Raw genomic sequence first — 16243 nt, forward strand, 5'->3', positions numbered from 1 at the left:
GAATGGGTGAATGTGACTTGTAGTTTAATATGCTTTGAGCAGCCAAGAAGATTAGAAAAGTGCTATATAAGTTCCAGTTTAACCAGTGGTTTGCTTACAACCTGTAAAATGCAGTGTATGTTTCTTGCCCTTCCTTTTTGCTGTTGTCACATAGTCAGTGCAATGCCACTGGATAAACCTCAGAGCAGAAGATGCCTGTTTGATGCAGGAAGTGTACTGTGAAGGTGAGGAGATGCTTGATGCTTGTAAAAGCTCGCTGACATGATGCACGAAGCCACCTGATGGAATCTGTCTACAAAGACAAACTTTGTGGGTGGATTACATGAGTAGCACTAATGTTTTACTAACTTTGAAGTACAATAATGAAACAGATGCCCCACTTAACACAAAGTGTTCTGTAGTAAACATAAATAAGGCCCATACAGTAAAAATGTCTGCCACCCTGCTGCTGCTGCTGATGAACTCTCTCTGGCAAATGCTTGACACTGCTTACGTAAATAGGCTTCTTTTAAAAATGGCTCTATTTGCATGACAAAGCCCGATGGTTTCAGGGTGGAGGGCAGAAGGAGAGGGAGGAGTTTGAGTCTGTCGCAAAGAGGAGGCAGGACAGACTGGGATTGTTGGACAGATGCACTGGGATCGCCAGCTCTCTCCCAGTCAGGAGATCAGACTGCACTGCAGGGTGTATCGAACGCTGTGGTTGAGGTATTAGCGGTACTCGTCTGGATTTGGGTTCCATTATCCGGTGTAGCTGGATCTTGTTCCCATATTACCTCACACTACTTTTTGTACTGGTTGGAGGAAAGAAGGGATTTAACATCTCCCATAAACTGGGAAAAAATTGAATATTTGCGAACCAGCTGTGGAAGAGTGACACATGCTTGCCACCAGCACTGTCATGCACTGCTCACAGCAGCATCTGAAATGTTTATGGCTTAAATGCTCATAATCAGTGGCGTTTATCTAGATTTAGCAGAAATATAATTCATAATTGCACTGGTGACCTGAATGGTGTATTACAGCAGAACGCTACACTGGCTTAGAGATGATGGGAACCCTGCTTACTGGACTCATACTCTTCCTGTTTGTGGTAATAACCTTCTCATTTTTCCATAATGATTTAAATTGATACATTTTTTTTGATGTGTGATTTTTTCATTGTTGTTACCTTTTTTATGTAAAAACAAAAACCCCAAACAAACATTTAAAACATGGAAATCCAAATTATTGATGGTCATTTTTTTTAATTTGGTATTTTGGTGAACTGGTTTCCTTTGTCCTGTAGGTGGGATGTGAAAGTGAGCCGACACATGCCGTGCCAGAAAGAGTAGAGGGCTCAAATGGTGAGAATTCTGGCTTCTCCACTAAAGGCTAAATAAAATCTCTATATTATCCATGTTTAATGAAACTTCGTGTATATGTCTGACTTTCTAGGAGAAACACTGGTGTATCTGACACCACACTGGGCTTTCCAGCTGGTCAATGACTCGCTGTCCTTCTCTAGGGCCGACAGCTTCTGCAGAGGGCGGTTTAGCTCTCTCATCACCTCAGACCAGAAGGAAGTTCTGGAGCTGCTTCGGCAGGCTGGACTTCATTCCTCCGTCTGGGTCAGGGATTCCAGCAGAGTAGCCTCCAAGCCTGTGGCGCTCTCCCAGCAGTGTGAGTGAAAACGCAGTTTTAAGCTGCAGATTTTTGTTTTGTTTTGTTTTACGTGAAACACCGTTTTGGTCTCATCTTTCAGATTTGCAGTTCTCAGCTCTAAAGTTTCCAAAGGAGTCGCGTGAGGGCTTTGCACACGTCAACAAGTCCTTCCCAGCCCTCTCATCTGTCAGTGTTTGTGTTCGAGTTCAGTGGGACCCATGGTGGAGTGAGGTGTCGACCATATTTTCCTACGCTGCACCTGTCTTTACCAATGAGTTCCAGCTGCGAGGCCAAGCAGACATGCAGGGTCGCATTTTGCTGGCGCTCATCATCCATGGGAAGCACCTACCATACAAGGCATCCTTCCCAAATGATGGTGCGTGGCATCAAATCTGTGTCACATGGCAGCAGAGTGGTGGCCACTGGGCTACCTATGTGGACGGAGACAGGAAAGACACAGGCTCAGACACAGACACTTCCAGGGATATCTACGGTGATGGGATTCTGATCCTGGGGCAGGACCAAGACTCTTTTGGCGGGAATTTTACAGAGCCTTTCTTTGGAAATATAACTGACCTAAATGTCTGGAACATGTCTTTGGAATCACACCATGTCCGTCTGCTAAATGAATGTTCACCAGTCACCCAGGACCTGCTTTTCAGTTGGAACCTTGAGCTCCTTAGTAGCCACCCTGTGGTCAAAGAGGTGCAGGCCCGTTTGTTTTGCCCAGGTAAGATGACTCCTTTTAAAATCTATAACTTAAATTTATTCTCTGCTAATAAGAGCTGTTGTATGTTGGTATACTTTGCTGGCCTTGTCAACCTTGCTTTGATGATTTTTGCTCTACTTTATGAAGGAGAAATACAAAGTAAAGTAGATTTTTTAAAAATATGCACAATGTCAGACGGTTAAAGTCAAACTGCCTTGAAAGCTAGCAGAGAAGTGTAATAATTAGACAGTGTTCAAATTTAAATATGAATGATAACTAAAAAAATAAAAAATGAAATATAAAATAGTCCCAGGTAGCGCAAACTATCCAGTAAACTACAAAGATTTGATCTAAAACTGGTAAATATTTAAAATTATTGTAGGTTAGTTAGAAGTAACAGATAAACAAAATGTCACAGCTAAAACAGAATAACACACAAGCAACTGAAAGACAAATAAATAATGAATAAATAGTTAAAAATGTTAAATAATGGTAGCAGCTAAACAGCTGTGATGAGTAAGTAAATTTAAGGTTAACAGGACAGCTAAACGTAATCTATGCATTTTATTAAAGAACTGCAAAAGCTAAAATTAATGACTGAAAAGTAATTATGTAAAGGTTAAGCTGGCCACGTGTAACACAGAAATAAAGCTGAATCCACTTCATTCAGTTTGATCTACTTAGTGGCCACCAGGCTGACAGCCTAGCTTACAAGAACAAATAAACAGTTGAGCTGACAGTAACCCATGTAAAAGGTAGTCATTGGATAAAACAGTCAAGGGGCTGAAATAGTTACTTTTTTAAGAATGCGACAAGAAATACTTGTGTAAAATAACAGTAAACAGTTAAAATTTCACTGATGTATAGTCATCAGTAAAATTAAACTATGAAAAATAATTACATCCTGTTATTCTAACTATGGAGGAACTGATTCTAACTGTACTGTCTACACAAAAAAGAAAATCTTTATGACTCTTTCATGTGTTCTTACACAAAGCATCACAGAAAAGCCTTTCTGTCACATTCTTACTTTAGTATAAAACCAAAGAATTCAATTTATACAGGAAAAGTCTGGGATGCTTCCAGAACGAGCAGAAAGAAAGTGTGCAGGGAGGGCTGGATGACTGCAGGGGATTCCCAGAGTTCAGTCAGTGTGTGGGGGGGCGGCTTGGGAAGGAACAGCTCCCAGCAGTGTTGACTACTCCCCCATATTTCCTCTTACTAGATCTGAGCAGTTTTTTTTCTTATCAGCACTAAGATAGGTTTCATTTGTGTTTGCACATTACCCAGATGCAATTTGATATAATTTAAAACCATTATTCAGTTTTCTGCTTTAATCAAATGTCATACCCTGTCCATTAATTCTCACCTAACAAGGCTTCAGATATTTTTTTCATACTAACTCTTGTCTTGTGTGACCATTGGTACGTGTTTGCAGCAGTGCACCAGCAGGTGGAGCTACAGGGCTGCAGAACATTGCAGGGCTGGTCAGCTGAGCTTCCACAGTTGGGTCTGAGGGACTGCCTGGATCTCCTGCCTTTCATCTGCAGGAGCAGCAGAGGTGAGCCTCACAGGCTGTACGCTGCAGAGGTCTGGTACATGATGTGACTTATTTAACCTTCCACCAGTTTAAGCCATTTACAGTTTTTTTTGAATGCTTAAACCCTAACTGTGATTCTTACAGCACAACTTCTAAAACTATTAATACTTATAGCAAAACCACTCACTGAGTGTGCAAAACTAAAAGCACAAACACTGCTTTGCACTCAGTTTGCCATTTTGTAACACACACTTTGCAAACCTGTAGCTACAATCCTCTGCACAGCACTCTTTTTGCAGAACTGTAAACACAACTCACTGCTTTACACTCAATTCCCAAATGATCAACGCACTCCTAGCAAAACTGTACACATTTACGGCCATTATTTACAGTATTTTGCCAACTGTCTGGCACACTGCCACATGTGAAAACTTTTTTAGATAATTAGTTCACTTTGCAACCAGCCTAAGCACTATAATACAGGTAAGCTCTGTGTGCGGAGTACAATGGAGGGAGCAGGAAGAGTGAGAAGTAGAGGAGGCCGAGGAAGAGGACGTGGAGGTGAAGAAGTAGGACGAAGAGGACGACAAGGACAAGGAGGAGCAAGAGGAAGATGAGGAGGGGGGAGAGGAAGGGTAAGAAGAGTAAGAAATAGAATTGCTGATGACATCAGAGCTACAATAGTGGACCATGTAATCAACCGTGGAATGACCCTGAGGGAAGCTGGCCAACGGGTCCAGCCTAACTCGAGCCGCTACACTGTAGCAAGTATCATGACATTTTGAAATGAGAGTCGGTGAATACAGTCACTTTGCACTAAGATCTGTAGCACTGCCGTATGCTAATGAGAAACACAGCAATACCATAGATGTAAAAATACTGAAATTGTTACTTTACAGAGTTGCTAGACGAGCAGATGCTGGGCCAGAGGAAGCATGTTCACTGCAGACCAAGAAATCCATAGAGTCATTATGGCGATTGCAAATAATCCTATACTTGGAAATAAACACTTGTGTTTGTTTTGATGTGTGTGAATAAACACCAGTACTTGAAGTTTGGATCCCTCCATGTTTACAGACCTATGACAAAAGTATGAGCTCAAACTGACATGGCCTATTGTGCACAGAGGAAGCAAAAGCCAGATGTGTTTTTCATTCATACCATCAGTGTGTAGTTGATGCATTGTGTGCTTATTAATGTGATGGCTTGTGTTAACTGTTGGATACGAAAATACCGTTTTTACAAAGGTGTGGAGAGTTAAGCAGGGTTGTTCACTTTTACAAGAAAACTACAATGTTTTGCTGATTGGGTGAAGCGTTTTCTTATTTGTGTGTAGAGTTTTGCAAAAATAGCCAATAGTTACAAAAAATGTGCTCAAGCCATCAGAACAAACTGTAAATTTGAGCGTTGAAATCAGGTCAGGGTCACATCTTTCCTGTTTGCATGCAACTTTCAGCTGTGTTGGAAACATTTTGACACATGAGCTGTAAAGATGCTTTGTGAGAGGAGTTGATGCTGTACTCCTTCAAAAAACAAAACAAAACCACGATGACCATGAAAATGATCCTCCATGTTTTCTACACTGACTTCCTACACTGTATCCCCCCCCCCCCCCCAAGTTTCTTCTAAATGTTGATCAAAAGAATTGATCTATGGTAAAAAAAAAAAAATGGTTTCAAGCAGGGTTGCTGGAGTTACAGTCCTCGACTGAGCATTAATGATGAGTAATAAAGTCTCAGTTCTTTGCCTCCTGTAACTAAATCACACTATCTGAGCTCTAAGTGAGGGAGGTCACTTTTGATTTGGGTTTAGTGTTGTACTCTCGGAGGTTGCAGCAGACCCAGGACTGAGTAATGATCTGTGAGCAGCAGTGCATGCTGCTCTTACTATATATCACCTACATTCATGTCATATTGTTTTTGGCACAGAGCGTTACCTGAAGATGAAGCAGATGAGTGACTCTCAGAGCTCTCAGCCCACTGCTTTCATGAGCCAGCTGATGAAGCTCTCCAACCAGAGCCAGGTACACTTCTACATGTTTTATATGTTTTATAACTGCACTGCATTTTTTATATCTTTATTTAAATCTAGTAACATTCTTTGCATTGAAAAGTATCAGGAGACTGGTTCCAGAGCCCACACCGTGGGTTGAGGTGGACTTTATCTAGCTGGGACCTTTCAACTGCACTAACTCAGGCTCCTTCCACACCAGAGAGGTGACATTGCATGTAACAATTGCTAGTTCTGGTAGACAAGGATCGGTCCGCCAGGGTCTCTGCCCCTAGCCTCCCCTGTCCCAGAACACATTGCACCCAACCCCTAATGCGCCCCCTGAGGGTGGTGGGTCTACAAGAGGGTGGGCTCATGTCCCTTTTTCAGGCTGTACCCGGACTAATGGCTTGCTACCAGACACACACCCTACCCGGGCCTGGCTCCAGGACAGGGCCCCGGTAACCCTACCCCAGGCAGGCAGACAGTTCCCTTGATCTCTGCTCATAGTGGGTCTGAATGACTCTTTGTCTGGTCTCCCCTGGTAGGGAGACGCTACCACAAACCCCTCCACCACGATAAGGGAGCGATTCACGGAGGGGTAACTGCAACATATGAAAATGAAATATTGATAGTGTGTCAGTGATATACAGATCATGCTGTCATTAGGAAATCAGACTGTTTTTTCTTTTTGTATGCTTTTGTGCAGTTAGTGTCTCCTGCCAACTACATGAATCTGCAGTTTTTTAAAATGAAAAATAAATCTGAGATGACGCTGACTAATAACACAACTGTTATTTTTCACCTCCTAAACACATTGTGATTATATTGTTATTGTGCTATTTATGATAATTGTGACAATAATTGTGTCCAGACTGTATCCAGACTTTTTAAATTTGATTTCTTATTCTTTATCAGGCTTTTTCCACTTTCCAACAGGAAAACACCAATAAAAACACATGAACTCAAAATACCTGATGTCACAGAAAGTTATTAGTAAATATTAATCACACTAAAAACTCAGCGTCGCTGTGTCCTCTCCTAGCTGATGCTGCCATCAGGGCTGAGCAGCCTGGCCCAGGCATCTGCCCTGCTTGACGTCTCTGTCCAGGCCCTAGAGGACACCCGGGACGAGGGACTGCAGCCAGCAGACATAATGTCCCTCATACAGCTTCTGTCTCTAACTGCAGACGTCCCCTCACAGCCATTTACCCATGACACTAACTACAGCCAGGACAACATACAGGAGCTCAGCCAGCACTTCATCAGCTTGGCTGACAGCATCATCAGTGAAGAAGACACCTTAAAGTGGCAAGCCATCAAAGAGGTAGTTCACACGGAGTGACTCTGATGCTGACTGTGTGTTTTTACCTGCAGTGTCGCAATATCAGGAGTTTTTACACAACCTCAACTTGTCATTCAGACTGTACCAGAAGTGCTTAGAGTTCCTTGTTTTCCTGCCCTGTGGCAGTCCTGGTCAGGGTGTACCGGCCTGTCAGCCTGTGATAGCTGGGAGAGGCTGCAGCAAGCCCGCACTCCAGGATTGGGTGAACAGAAGGAAACTGATGGATAAAGGGTAAATGGACTGATTCTTACATAGTACTTTTTTACTCTACTTGAGTACTCAAAGCTTCATTTACCCTCATTCACAAATAAACACAGTCATCATTCTCTTCAGCATCTTCTGTTTGAACAGCCAGTTCCTCTAAGACCAAAAAATCTTTCCCTCTTTTTGTTATTAGAATAAACGTAAAGGTAGAAGATGCCAAATGATTACTTTCAGGATTGTTGGGAAGCACTACTTTTTCTAGTTTGCCAGAATCAGAATCAGAAAGACCTTATTTATCCCCACGGGCCAATTAAGATACAGCCAGGAAAAATGGGATGTGGCCCAAACCATAGCCTACGACAGTTATTCTAAACTTTAGGGATCATGTTCCATCTCTCAGGGAATTAATGCATATTTTGTTTCCAAATGTGTGCAATATATAACTCTACATCTGACCTGATTACTATTGTACAGTCAGCCTTAACCCACTCTTCCTTTAAGGATCCGAAGCTCAAGTAGTAGGAATAGATTTTCAAATAAATGGAATAATGGCAGCTTCTAAATGGGAAACAAGTCTTTAAGGGTCATTATTCTTTGTATATGCTGAAGAACTGCTGCACAAACTCCTGCTCTCTCGCTCAACGTGGCTAAAATGGAGGCAAGGCAGGAAACGTCTGCTTAACTCATCGCTGATTATTCTGTTTGTTTTGATGTTTAGTACTCTCTATATTTGGAATTAAACCTTTGCTACATGTATTTAAAGTAACTTGAGTTAAAGTAACTAACAAAATAGTGGGTTCACTGGTGATCTGTAAATTCACCGTGGGAGTGGATTTAAGAGTGTGTGTGGTTCTCTATTCAAGAGCTGATCCTGATAAATTCAAAATACATTTAGAAACAAAAATGAATTCACTGTCCTCTTCTATGATGTTTTACATCATAGAAGAGATTTAAATAAAGATATATAAATACAGGCCATTTACCATTTATGATGCACACACAGATCGAATTTCCTTTGTTTGTAAGTATTTGAGGTATGAAGTACTAACCTTTAGAAAGCACCAAAAACACACAGACGTAACACTTGTATCATCCACAGAAGTCGCATCCCTAAATATAAACAGTTAAATATAGATTTGCAAACCTTTTGTTAAGCCTATTGAAAATGTATTGAATTTTATATGCAATTAACATAAAATTAGTTTCAGGGATATAGTCCTGATGAGTACCTCAGATGATTAAAGGGCTTCAAACTCCCACCCAGGGTGCTCAGGAACGTCTACCCTTGCATCCTGAGTTGGAGCATCACCTCCTGGAAGTAGAAACACATCTGATGGAACCATTTGGTCCTCAGGAAGGTAGCTCATTCAGCTAGTTTAACCTCCTGAATCTGTAGGACAGACAGCAAACGTTACGCATCTGCAGCCAGGAGGACAGCAGGGGAACCAGCCACCTTAATAACAAGCTGCCATGTGCGGCTGCCAGGACAGAACGAATGAGGAGGAATGTTTACACTCAAGCCATAACGCTGCTAAATGGCACTGCGACTTAAGCCCCTACGTGCCAATTGTCCTCGGGCAGGGTACTAACCCGATGCATCCGTCAGAGTATAGAAAGGACTCGTGTAAAAAAAAAAAAGTGCTTATGTGAATGAGGCAGCTTTCGTAAAATCTTTGAGTGCTCAGAGTAGAAAAGTGCTATAAAACCCAGTCCATGTCACATGACCCAATCCCAGGTTCAACGAGGGGATGATGGCAAGAAAGGAGAGTGCTTGTACCTGAAAACTGAAATGTACTAAAGACGTGTAGAAATTGTTCTAGATGTCACTATGCTTTGCTGAATCTCATAACTGTTGGTACACTTTCGATTATTTATGGTCATCATATTATATTTATATTGATGGTCCATGGGCCACACTTTCAGGACCCAGGCATTACAACCTCACTGCTACGTAAACACCTGTGACTACATTCCCTAATTTGCGAAACTGCTTTATGCTAAAATAACTTTTTAAACTTTGAGAACTAATTAATTGTACAAGTGGTTCCCTGCCTGCTGCACTTTCCAGAATGAGACAGCTGACTCTTGATTGATCCAGGATTGGTGATGTTTCTTTTCTTCGTCAGATGCTAAATAAAAGATGCTACATGTTAGATTGGCTTTGCCCAACCTTTATACATAACCCTGCACAGATATTAAATGACCTAATAGATGTTGAGATTATACCTCACACAAACGTGTCAAAAATTCAATTTGGTGAAGAGAGCACTGGTCTAATCACTGCTCAGTATCAAAAGATAGGAAGTGTGAGGACCAAGAGAAAGGCTGTTGTCCCACTTACGCTCCAGTGACTGGTTTTGTAGGAACGTAGGTGTTATTTTCCTTCAAATCCACCAGAGGACAGTATGCTTCTATGGTTTGTGTTGTTCCAAGAGTTCAACATCAGCTTCAGTGATGAAGAACAGAGCTGATAAATTTAAAGTCTGCCTCCAAGTCATTGCTTAGTCATCCAGATTTTCCCAAATTTTCTCTAATTATTGAGTAAAGGCATCCATGTAAGCCTGTTCACACTCGCTGCACTGTGTTTTCCCTCATCTCTGTCACCAGGCTCTGTTATTTTTTCCTCCTCTGCTTCTGCACTATTGATGTGTATGGATCTGTATAAAGGTTGCCTTATGACAAGTGTTTCTCTCAGCACTTTGCCTCCCTTCCCCCTCAGAACTCGCAGTGCTCCAAGGCCAACTCAACGCAGACTCAATGATGAGCCATTTAAAAAAGCTGTGCATGTGCTCATCCATAAACCTCCCTCTCTTGCTCTGCTCCCAGCTGTCTCCAAGGCTCAGTTCTTCAATGGGCAAATTGAAATCAGAATGCAGGTTTTCAATACAGACAACAGGAAATCTCTGATTGTGCGCTGCATTATAGGCCCATCCACTGAGGTGTGTATGTGCCCAGTTCTGCTGCAACAGTGTGGGAAACAGTTAAGAGGATAAAAGTACTGTATGAATGGCCATTTTGAGATCTGCCTTCTTTGGTTTGATGACTGCCGTGAGCAGGCCATAGTGGGCACGTGCCACTGCTGCTAACCTGCTCGTGGTCTGTGTTTGAGGTGGTGAACGGCCCCATGGATGTGGTCAAACGCATTGACCACATGGTGACCAGCCTGAGCCCTCGCTTAATGGCAGAGACCAATCACCTAACCATCCGCAGCCCCAACATCAGTGAGTCTATCTCTCTCTCTGACACACACACACACACACACACACACACACACACACACACACACATTAGAATGGCTTAAATGTGAAAATAGAGCAGAGGAATTTGGACACAAAGGTATAACAGATACAGGCTCTGGCTTCATCATCAAGCAGTTTTAGAAAGCTTCTGAAAAAATGCAATTATGTAACAAATGACCTTCAGAAAGATGAGATCTATTCACCAGTGATGACAGAAACACAATAATAGAACATAAAAAGGAGTTTTGTACTGATAATCAAATACACGTTTAACAAAATGATATACTATGACTAACTGCAGAATGTATCTTAGCTTTAATTTTAAGATCGTAGACCTTTTTTCCAGCGTGTATTCATGAACATGGATCATAAGACACTGTTTAACAAAACTATTGAATTAGCTGTTTAGGAACTGCAGCCAGTTCAGCTGACAAGTATCATTTGAGCTATAAGGATGGTTTTTAATGAAATCCACTGTTATTATTCAGACACTGACGGATTAAACTGTATCCAAACGATGTTTAGACTGATCTGTTAGACACTTCCTTATTGCACTGCTCAAATGGTAAAATCTGCCATTGTCCTGTGGATTTTGATGTCCTCAGTGCAACTATGACAATTAAAGCTGATTGGCTACTGCTTTAACAAATTCTCCACGAACAAGCAATGCACACCTGTGTACCTGTGTTTATTTTAAAGTTAAGTATATGCCTTCTCGTCTGCTGATGGTCACTTTGTATAGTAATTTTTCACCTTTTTTCACTATGTGACACTAACTTAATATGACACAATATCTGAGGAAACTGAGCAGTGCTGATTTTCTAACACTGGAATATTTCTAACATTTTGAGTTATTTTCCAGTGTTAGAAAATCAGCACTGCTCAGTGTTGGCCATTGTTAATCTTCAAAACTGACCAGGTTACTTTTAAACATATAACACTGTCAAAAGAGGTGTGGACCCATATAGACACTCTCCAGTGTTAATTTAACACTGGAGATTTTGCTGTGTAGATATGCTGGGTGTATCACTTGGCTGCATGTCTGTCTATGGATGGATCTGTATTCATATAGATATTTAATTTATATTCTGTCTTTCTCCATTAAAATAACATCACCAATCAAATCACTATTGGCCCGCTGTAAAGCAACACCATCAAAACAAAGTCTTACAGTAAGTCCAAAGACAAGGATGAGACTGGATTAAGTCCCATACAGAGAAGCCTCCAACAATCAGGTGAAAAACAGGAAGAAAGAACTGGGGGGCAGACATCTGCCACGATCGGTTTGGGATGAGGAGAAAGAGCAGGACAGGACACAGACTGTTAAAGAGAGCCAGGGATTAATTATAACAAACAATTGAATGCAAAGTGGTGGATAAACACAGAGAGGTAGTGAAAAGAGGTGAGTGAAGGAGAAAGACTCGGTGCATCATGGGAAGCCGACAGCAGCCTAGGCTTATTGCACCATCACTAAGGAAGTATTCAAGGTCACCTGATCCAGGCATAACTATAAGCTTTTTTTTTTTTAAAGGAAAATTTAAAGCCTAATCTTAAACGTAGAAAGATGGTCTGTTTCCTGAATGCAGATTGGGAATTGGTTCTACAAGACAGGGGTCCTGACAGCTGATGGCATGTCAGCTGTTTCCTGTTCTCCTTTTAAAAACCCAGGAACCACAAATAGGATGCAGTCTGAGGGGGAAGTGGTCTGTTGGGGCGATAAGGTACTGTCAGGTGTTTAAGTTGTGATGGGACATGAATATTCAAGACCTTGTATGTGAGGAGAAGAAATAAATTCAATTCTTCATTTGATTTAACCAACTGGGGAATAAACAGTGATGGAGACATGACAGACTGGGAAGAAAAAGGACAAAGCACAGATCAGACAGATGGAGGCAGGACACAGAGACAAGACAAAGACAGACTGGACATGAAAAATGGAACAGAGATGAAAGCAAACAAGAACCAAAACTAGAAACATAAGTAACAAAACTCAGATGCTCTCAGACTGAATACAATTCAGTTCAATTCCAAAGAATCAATAACAAACACTGCATGCGGTCTGGATCTTGGGATAAAATAACATCGTATTTTTTAATATATACTGACTGGAAGAACACATGAATGCAGCATTGGTCGTAGCAATTAAAAAACACGATGGAAAAACAATAAGCATGTAAACAATGCTCACTCTTAGCCTTGAAAAATAAAACATGGAGAAAACAAAAAATAAAATATGAGAGTAACGTCCAAACTTCACTGAGCCAAATGTAAACATGGTCACTAACAAATTCTCTGAACTTTATTAGCCACACCATAAAGCAGCTGACCCCCAACCCAACAATCATATGACCCCCCCAGTTTTTCCCTGTGTGCATTATTGTAGGGTCTACCTTACAATATAAAGCACCTCAAGGCGACTGTTGTGAGTTTGTGTAATTAATTGAATTGAATTGTAATTGAATTATAGAGAGTCTGAGACAAAACTACAAGACAACAAAACCTCACAACACAAGGTCGTGTTCAGTTTCCTGTTATCACTTCAGAGTTCTGGTGGAAAAATGATTAAGAAAATGGCAACTGTGTAGCTTCTGGGTGACATCTTTGAACTTATCACTAATAATAACATTAATAATAACATAATATTTAGTCTGAAAGTCACTGATACTAAAAGCAAAAGGCCGCAAATGTGATCTCCCACTCACAGATATGTAATAATTACAATCTAATATTCTGCTCTCATTTCTTTGTCTGGTTTGTTTTATTTGCTTTCAGGACTTTTTTAAATTTCTGATGATGTTTGAGTTATGTAAAAATACAAAATTGTAAAACTTATAAAGCTTGAAGCACCTCTGCAACAAGAAAATGTCTATTATTAGATTAAAGTCCTGGTTTGGTGCAGTATAGAAATAATGTTGCTACGGAAGATGTTCTATCTTAGCTGAGGTGGCAAAGGTACAGACATTTTTGTATTTATGTAGAAGTACAGATACTTGAGTTAAAAAATACTCCAGTAAAAGTTGCAGTACTGATTCTACTTCTTTACTCAAGTAAAAGTGAAAAGGTACAGTCTCTGAAATGTACTCAAAGTAAGAAAGCAAAACGTATTATTGACAGGGAGAATGACTAATATTTTATTATAAGATTATACTATATGTGATATTAACTGCACACAAACAGTTTGTGTGTTTGCTGATGTTTGTTGGGCTGGGTGAAAATGTGTACAAATGTTACGTTGTGTAGAAACATTACTCATGTTTATTCCTCTAGAAGCTCGACTACAACATATGGACACATGCACTCGGCCCAGTTTTACCTGCTAAGTATAAACGCTATAAATGATACTGCTGAGCCTGAAGTAACGGGCCTGCTTTGAAAATGTAAGGAGTAGAAAGTACAGATCTGTGTTAAAAATGTTGGGAGTAAAAGTAAAAAGTTGTCAGAAAAAATAATATTCATGTAAAGTACAGATAACTGAAAGTGCTGCTGACATGCAGTAACAAAGTATTTGTACTTCATTACTTCCCACCTCTGTATCTTAGCTTTCTGCTAAGATGTTTTCAGTCCTCTTTATAATTCACATTATTGTCATTGTTTTGAGACTTTGGATTAAACCTGCTACTGAAAAAGTGTAAACATGTGTCACTAAATGAATATAACACGAGCTGTAATATGTACTATAAGCATTAAAATGATGAATAATGTATCTAAACCTTTTTACTCCTGTTCGTAGAATTGGTGGTGCAGCAGCAGAAGCTGCAGGAAGTATCCAGAGGATCGAGTTTCTGTGGACCTGAAACAGAGACGCCAACCATCCTAGACTGTATTTCAGTCCCACATCAGAAGATGCAGGATCTCCATAACAATGGTCGGAGATTGCTACAAAAACCATCTTCCCTGTCTTGCTCTTCAAGCAAGCAAAAAAAAAACATGTTCTTTTTCTTGGTTCAACCTGACAAACCTTTGCCATCGTATTTTATCACATGTGCAGGTTTCCATAAGCTCACGCTGGTCAACATGTGGTACGGCTCTCTGCGGCCTTTTTTCAATCCTGAGGAGAACATCACCATGGAGCCCACCGTCACTGATGGCAGCCAAAGGTAAAAGTTTAAACCACTGTCATGTGTTATCCATAAAGTTGTGACTGTGATGTAAAAAGATGGGACTTTTCAGCAAACATTAACATTTGATAAAATGAAAATTTCAATATAATTTACAGCACTGCAGTTTATGTTCACGTTTATATGGAGGATTATTCTGGAGTGAGAGAAGTAACTCCCGGGCAAAAGGCTTTAAAACCTGATTTGTTGAAATAATTCTTTTAGATGAATTTCGACTGGGTATTTGGTGCATATAGTTTTTAATGAAATTGCAGTTAATTTAGACCATGTTTCAAAGCAACTGTCCCAATAAGCACCTGGATCATTTATTCCCATTTAACACTCTGCATATCACTGGCTTGCATTAGCTGTTTATAGCCAACAGTCTGTATTATTGATCATTTTTGGATAAAGTTTCAAAGAAAATACATTACTTTCTCTTATATTTTGATTAGTGTGAAGATTTAAGACAAAATCTAAGACTTTAGACAATATGCCACATATTTTGTTGATGACATCAAAGCATTAAAACACTGTGGTTTTAAGTGAGCCGCAGCACTCTTCACTATGAGAATGCCTGGCCTAGATGCATTTCAGCATGACTTGCTTCTTGATTTCAATCTAATATTATGATTCTTGCTAAAGTCCAATTTAATGATTTGAAAGCTTTATACTGACTCGGAGCTGAAGAATAGCCATCGTGGCTCATCAAATATCAGCTTATAAACTGTATAATTTGTTCAGCTGAATAAAGAAGTAAAGCTCAGAACAGCAGCAGCAGGTCAGCTAACCTGTGACTTATTAGTAGTTGAGGCATTTCCCCATGTTGCCCACAACACCAGTATACAGGTATACAGTATCTCCACCTCCCATGCTTGAAAACCACTAGATTACAATCAGTTATTACTCAAGGTTTTAGCTTTATCTGTCAAAATGAAAAATTACAGCTGTATATTTATGTAAACTTTTTCATGAAAACTAAAGATACAGTTATTGGCTTCAGAGTGAGAAGCTGGAGAAACCAGTGAACTTGTGCATTGTAAAATTTCTCTGTTTATTTCAGTACAGAAATGGTTATAGCTTAGTCAGTTAGCTTTTTGCTGAGGTTGTAAATGACTATTTTCCTGTTTTAATAATAAACCAAATACTTTTTTAATGTTGGGAACCAAGACATCAAGGAATTTCAAAGTGATACAGGATACACTAATCCAGTGTGCTATAGACATTTTAATGCTCCAGTTGAAAAAAGAAAACCTGGCTGGTATTACATTATTATATAAAAAATGTATTGCTAGACTGCATCAAGTTTTTTTCACCTTATAACCTATTTTTTTATTTTAAGAATTTCACACTGTACACAGATGTAAAAAATAATTACATCCCTTACAAAAGTACACCATTTATCTTGATTCCAGTTTGATTAAAATAATATTAAAACACTGGTTCATTTATTATTATAATATAAAAATAGAGAGAACA

General features: G+C 40.0%; 1 protein-coding gene across 1 annotated transcript; it reads left to right on the top strand.

Moving 5' to 3' along the window:
- The first annotated feature begins 455 nt into the window (after window positions 1–455).
- Window positions 456–15772, top strand: LOC102309062 (adhesion G-protein coupled receptor D2). Its single transcript, XM_005939626.3, has 10 exons — window positions 456–1090; window positions 1286–1343; window positions 1435–1659; window positions 1742–2371; window positions 3789–3911; window positions 5819–5913; window positions 6925–7206; window positions 10538–10649; window positions 14398–14532; window positions 14656–15772. Exons 1-10 carry the CDS (start codon window positions 1046–1048, stop codon window positions 14766–14768), a joined length of 1818 nt encoding a protein of 605 aa, XP_005939688.1. The 5' UTR covers window positions 456–1045; the 3' UTR covers window positions 14769–15772.
- Window positions 15773–16243: the final 471 nt, after the last annotated feature.

Source organism: Haplochromis burtoni, unplaced genomic scaffold, assembly GCF_018398535.1.
Source record: "Haplochromis burtoni strain Fernald_Lab_line unplaced genomic scaffold, NCSU_Asbu1 Contig_271, whole genome shotgun sequence".
Taxonomy (NCBI): domain Eukaryota; kingdom Metazoa; phylum Chordata; class Actinopteri; order Cichliformes; family Cichlidae; genus Haplochromis; species Haplochromis burtoni.